The sequence below is a fragment of the Poeciliopsis prolifica genome, unplaced genomic scaffold (assembly GCF_027474105.1).
Source record: "Poeciliopsis prolifica strain line A6 unplaced genomic scaffold, Auburn_PproV2 SCAFFOLD017, whole genome shotgun sequence".
Lineage (NCBI taxonomy): Eukaryota > Metazoa > Chordata > Actinopteri > Cyprinodontiformes > Poeciliidae > Poeciliopsis > Poeciliopsis prolifica.
In genome coordinates this window covers 3,598,742-3,604,985 of record NW_026562392.1, presented here as the reverse complement: position 1 = coordinate 3,604,985, position 6,244 = coordinate 3,598,742, and the positions used below count along the sequence as shown (strand labels likewise).

The following is a 6,244-nucleotide window of genomic DNA, read 5'->3' as shown; positions in this document are numbered from 1 at the left end:
CCCCCCTTCATCTCTCTCACATTCACTGCAGACATCGTGGAGCTGCTCACTGCAATCTATTATACATAAAACACTCACTAGATCGTCTCATAGTCCAGTGATTTATATATAACCTCGGGGATAAATAATAATATTAATTAATAGTAATAAAAAATAAACAAAACAACCGATGAACAAGTCCTGGAGGAGCGGTCCGGTAGAGTTCATTGGACCGGGGTCTGGACCCCGTGGTGCGGCGGCGTGTCCCCGTACACATCCTCGCTGCCCGGCAGCGCTCCTCCGGGAGGAGTCATGCGCTTCTCCTTCTGTCTCCTGTTACAAAACCAAACTCTCACCACTTCTTTCTCCAGGTGAAGACTGTCCGCCAGGGTGATTATTTCCGACGCGGCCGGCTTAGGGCACTTCAAAAAATGGCTCTCCAAGGCTCCCTTTACGCTCACCTCGATCGAGGTCCGTTTTTTCCGTTTCCTGCCCTGCGCCGCGATCTTGTCCAGGCTGGTCGGGCTGCCCGAGGTGGAGTCCGCCTCCTCCAGCCACTTGTTCAACAGCGGCTTCAGTTTGCACATGTTTTTGAAGCTGAGCTGCAGGGCCTCAAACCTGCATATGGTCGTTTGGGAAAACACATTTCCGTACAGGGTCCCCAGGGCGAGTCCCACGTCCGCCTGCGTGAAGCCCAGCTTGATCCTCCGCTGCTTGAACTGCTTGGCGAACTGCTCCAGGTCGTCCGACGTAGGCGTGTCCTCATCCGAGTGGTCGTGGTGACTCTGCGGCCGGTGCTGGTGCTGGTGCTGGGACGCGGGGTGGCCGTGCTCGCTGAGGTGCGGGCTGTGGTGGTCCTCGTGGCTGTCCCGCAGGTTGTGGTGGTGCATCCCCTGGCCGCTCCCCGGGATCAGCCCGTTGACGCCGAAGCCCGGCTGGGAGTAAATAAGGCTCTGGCCGTTCGTCGTCGCCATGCTCGGTATGTGCGCCGCGGTGGTGGTCCTCCACGCCCGCGCGTCGTGGTGGTTCCCGTGCGCCTGGTGCACCAGGTGCGGCGGCCGCGACTGGTGCTGCAGGCTGCTGCTGGAATTGTGCATCTCCTCCCTGGCGCCCTGCACTGCGGGCTTGATGTCCTGCTCTGCGCCGATGGGGCTCGAGGACCACGGGGTCCCCTCTCCGTGGGACAGCGCCGTGATCCACTGGTGCGCGTGGCTGAGCGTGTGGCTGTTGCTCTGCAGCGGGTAGTCGCTCTGCAACAAGCTCTGCGCGTCCCGGTACGCCGTGGCTTGCTGCATGCCGCCGGGCTCCGAGTGCACGATGGATGCGCTGGAGGTGAGGATGCTGTAGTGGTTAGACGCTGCGGTCGCCATGACTCCCGGAGCCGGACTGGTCGCTCTTATTAAAGGAACCTCGCATTTGACAGATCCGCTCCTGCCCATAGGCGGCTCCCAGGCGCTCTGCCAAGTGGACGCCGAGGCGCACCTGGACTCCGCGCCGCCCCCGTCGCTCATTGGGCGTCGAGGAATGATGGACACGGTTGCCAGGGGCGACGGCGCGCGGATTGGCTCGGCGGGAGTCTCAACAAACACAGCCTTGTTTCGCCGGGAGAGGTGCGACTTGTTCGAGGCTCCTGTGGACGCGGAGAGCCGGAGCGCGGCGCGAGGAGACGGAGCTCCGGGATCAGCAGGTGCGGCTGTAAGATCCAGTTGATTTACTCTGGCAGTCAGGTTTTTATTAGGACTCAGACTACAGGTAGTCGAGCTCCAGCTGCGGGGATTTCCTCTGACAGCAGATTGATGGCTGTTGTTGCGCACACCAGTTTAGGTTGTGAAAATGCGATTGTCTTAGACATGTTTATTGGAAATGAGACCAATGAGTTGCACATTTATGTCATCTTTATGTGTATATTGTAACAAGTTGACTTTTTTGTTGTTCTTTTTGTATTGGAACAATTTTGGTATTTTGTCACCTGCAGGCTGGTTGATTGATTAGGAATTTAGACCGTTTCATTTGAGCAATGTTGCTTATTTAGTTGTGTAAAAATCCATAACATAATTTCTCAGAAATCATCATTTCCACTTCTTTCAATCAATGGAATCAAACTAGTTTAGTTTAACTAGTGGTTATTTAAAAAACAACAACCATTAATTAGCTGAAAAACTCAATTAAATGCGTTTTTTTTGTCTTTCTGAATTAACAACACTTGACATCGCACGTTAGAGACGCAACAAAACTACAATTTTCCACAATTGTTTTTTTTTTAGGTCCATAAACATCCATCCGAGCCAGTGACGTGTCATCAGAACATGCAAGTCTGAAGTTTAACGAGCTGAAGGTCAGAAAAAGCCCTTTGATAAATAAAGCAACAATCCTGGTTTCCTGATGCGCTTCAGACACGAGATAAACAAACTGCAGCGGGTTTTTTTTTCCTCTCGCGTCTCCTGAAAGAAAAAACCCGGAAATCATCCAGCAAGTTTTAACCAAAAAAAAAAAATAATAATAAAAAATAATAAAAAAAAATAAAAGCTTATTTTTAATTCGTTAATAAATGTCCTTTTCACTACAAAAGACGTCAATTCTTAATTCAGCCACAAGCAGGTTCGACAAAGCCCATCTCGTGATGACGTCACAGCTCGTTTCAGGCCGATCGAGTCTCCAAGGCTCCTAAAGTTCTGGACATTGTTCGCTGGACATCAGCCGCTTCTCTGCAAACAAACCGAGCTCAACCAATCGGCTTGAAGCTTTAGTGGGCGGGGCTACGGGCCAGACACGAGCTGGTATTGGACGCAGTAAAACATAACACTGCTTCACTGCATTTGCCCCCAACTTTAAAACTGCATGTGCAGCTTGAGCTGGTTGCTTTTTAACCGCTGACTGAAAAGCAGCAGCTATTCAGACTAAAACGGTGATACTTTGACTATGAGACACGAAGCCAAACCTTGTCAAAGCGACCTTGTGATCTTTATCGGCTTTGCTTGTTGTTTGCAAATGGAACATCAGCAGAGGCAAATCTGTCATCGTTGTAAGCGAGGGAAAAGCGTGGCAGCCTTCTTTCAGGCAGCTGACTGGCAGTGTGCAGCAACAGGTGGGGGAAGGGCTGTGCTGTTCTCATGGATGGTCCAGAGGAAAGTGTCTGGCATTTCAGCACTCTGCTGAAACGCAGCAGTTTGGAAACGATCAGTTTTTGAAAAAACTCGGCCCAACAAACAACGAAAAAGTAACTCTGAGCTTAGTTTTAGTGTCGTACATAATATAAATAATTAATATTTCTTGATTTAAAAAAAATGTAAATAAGACAGTAAATGAAGACTTGAGGCGCCTGAAATACGTTTGCAGCTCTTTAAGGACATATTGTTGGATTGTTACAAAGGTTGTGCAAAAATGACTGTCAGCAGGAGAGAATGTCAGTGAATTTGTTCCCGTGTCGTCTAGAAAACTGCTGCAGATGCAACAGTGAGTCCAAAGTCCAATAAAGTGAAAACAGACAGAGGTGAACAGAGGGATTAAGTCCAAGCTAAGGCCTCCGGTCCGGGGCACGGAGGGCAAGTCTGCAGGGACCAGGACTTTGTCCAGAGAGGGGACATTCCTGACCGACTGCTGCTGGTTGCCATAGGGAGAGGTAAATGAAACAACAGCAGTTGCATCACTGCTGATGCCTCTCCCCTCACCCCAACCCCACTCCAAACCACGACTGTCTAAAGGCCTCTATTTAGAGAGGCTCTGTGCTGCGGGGACAAAGCCTTTGCAGGGATAAAGGAGGGAGGAGTGAGGAACGCAGGCCCCCGAAAGAAAGAAAGAAAGAATAAAGGACTAGAAGAGCTGAAAAAGATGAGATTATGTCTCTCCTCAGAGCTGCTCTTCACTCTGCAGAGGGATAAATCAAAACTGAACAGAAACATGGTATTTTGTGACCAGAAGCAGATTTCAACTTTACAACTTCTGAGCGTTGCCACCGACTTAGATTTAAAGGCGCGGAGACGTCCTGCAAGTACGGACGCAATTAAAAAGCACCGTAGGTTTTAGTCTGGCCTACAACAATTCACTTCCCACCAGATATAATGTTATTACCTAGTGGCAACAAATTAAACCAATAAATCAGCCCATACACTTCCCAATATCCCCAATTTATAACTTTCTTGCTATGCAAATGACTGAAACTGTAATTAAACATTTTATTTAATAACTTGGACCGGCAGTAAAATTAAAAGGCAATAAAAAAAGCAATCAAAGAAATACTTTCACAAAAAAAAAAAAAAAAACATTCAAAGTGTTCAGGGAACACACAAAAGCCTATATATTAAATATTCACACTCACAAATCATTTTCAGCCATGTTAATTTATTCCCCCCCAAAAAAAAGAGTTCACACAAGGACACGTGTCAAATGTGCAGACGGGAACATGAGAACAATGCAGAGGCATGCAGGAAGATTCAGGTGCTAATTGCATCAGGTTCGGTTCTCTCTGACCCCGAGTGGATGGGTCCATAATCTTAAAAATTTTTATGGTTGCTTTGACCGCTTTCTTATTGGCAAGGGTGAACAATTTGAATCTGTATTTTACGAAATGAAGCCTGCAAATGAAAACTATTTTGTTGGGGAAGTTTGATAAGTACGACTGCATCCCCTGATGTACCGAATGTGACACAAACGGACAGATATTGAAGTCAGTCGTCCAACTCTTTGTAAGAAGTATCATGTAGAGTTCAGGTTAAAGCTATTATTTTCTCATTGTCGTTGTTTTGAATCAATGTAGCTCGTAGCTCTAAACTGCAATAATTTAGAAGAGGCAGTGCAGGTCAGCTCTCCCTGACCTGCACTGGATTATTTTATAATCCATATGCAGGCTGAAGGAGTTCCAGAACTTTTTATGTTTGCTTTGACCGCTTTTTTAAATTTTAGGTAGCCAGGGTTTGAATCTGGCTACCTAATCTGAATCTGAACAATTTGAATCTTTATTTATTTATTTTTTTTAAAAACACTGTAATACTGCAAATTAAAAATGTATTTGGCTGAGAAAGCTTGGTAAATGCAGCCATCTATGCCTAATGTATCAGTTATGATGCCAGACAGACGGATATTAAAGGCAACTTTTTGTAAGAAGCATCAAATAAACAGTTCAAATGAAAACCATTACTTTCTGAATATTATCTTTTGCCTAATGCTCAGAAAGGTGCATTTGATCACAGCTGTAAAATGCAACCACTGAGAAGGGTCAGATGTGAATTGCAGCATGTTGGGTTCTTCGGTTCTGCTTTTTAGTGACCAGGCTGGACGATTTTTATCTTAATAGGAGCTACATGTGGACCTGTCACGATTGCAAATTTTGATAGACGATAACTTGTCCCAGAAGATATCGCGATAAACTATAGTATTGTTGTCCTTCAAGTAATATAACGGTGACGGCACAACAATGCAAAAACACTCTCAAAAATCAATAAACTTTCAATTTTAATGAACATTTAACACTGGAGCTGGAAGACGTTTTAAATATCCAAAATAAATAAACAAAACAACAAAAATGAATCATGAGGATTCTATAGACAAAATTGTCCTTCAGAAAGAAAATGGCTAGTTGAGAGCAAAGCATCAACCTGGAGACCAACTTTGGTAGAAAGAAAGAAAGCAAAAGAAATTACAGAGATTTTTTTAAATTTATCATGCAATTAATTGATTTATCATTTATTGTGATAAAATCGTCTTTAGCTCAATAGCACAGAACGCATCGTTTTTTCCCCTGTTTTTGATCGGATCAATTGTACAGTAGTAAATGCTGCTCACTGTGTTGTTTTTTATGGCAAACTAAAAAAATTTCCGTTTGGTTGGGAAAGTTTAATAAATACAACCACATGTGCCTAATGTATCAATTATAATACAAACAGACAAATTTAAGGCGACCATTCAACTTTTCGTACGGAGAACCAAATGCAGATTTCAATTTAGAACTATATTGCTTTCTGAACACAATTTATTGTATCAGACTTTAGAAGGCTGACTATATTTATAGCTACAAACTCCAATAATTTACTGCATTATTATTTTGTAGGCTCGTGTTGACAAAAAAAAAATGACAAAAAATGCAAATATGCTGTAAGTTCCTAGTACCTGTCATAAATTAAATACATCTTTATAGCGAGCATAAACATCATTACGATGTTTACAGCAGTAATATATGCACACTCTGTGATTTAAAGTGGATAATGAGGATCAAGAGAGGAACGCACACAAAATGGTCCTATTCCACGTAAAGCCGAGCTCTTTAATGAAA

The 6,244-nt window shown here is 44.6% G+C and overlaps 1 protein-coding gene across 1 annotated transcript; it reads right to left on the bottom strand.

The window, feature by feature from the left end:
• On the bottom strand, positions 1–1,658 carry pou3f2b (POU class 3 homeobox 2b). The gene is given in 3 exon segments (XM_055042372.1): positions 1–1,418; positions 1,420–1,478; positions 1,481–1,658. Coding segments are annotated over 3 exon segments (1,284 nt in total). The 5' UTR covers positions 1,491–1,658; the 3' UTR covers positions 1–203.
• Positions 1,659–6,244: the final 4,586 nt, after the last annotated feature.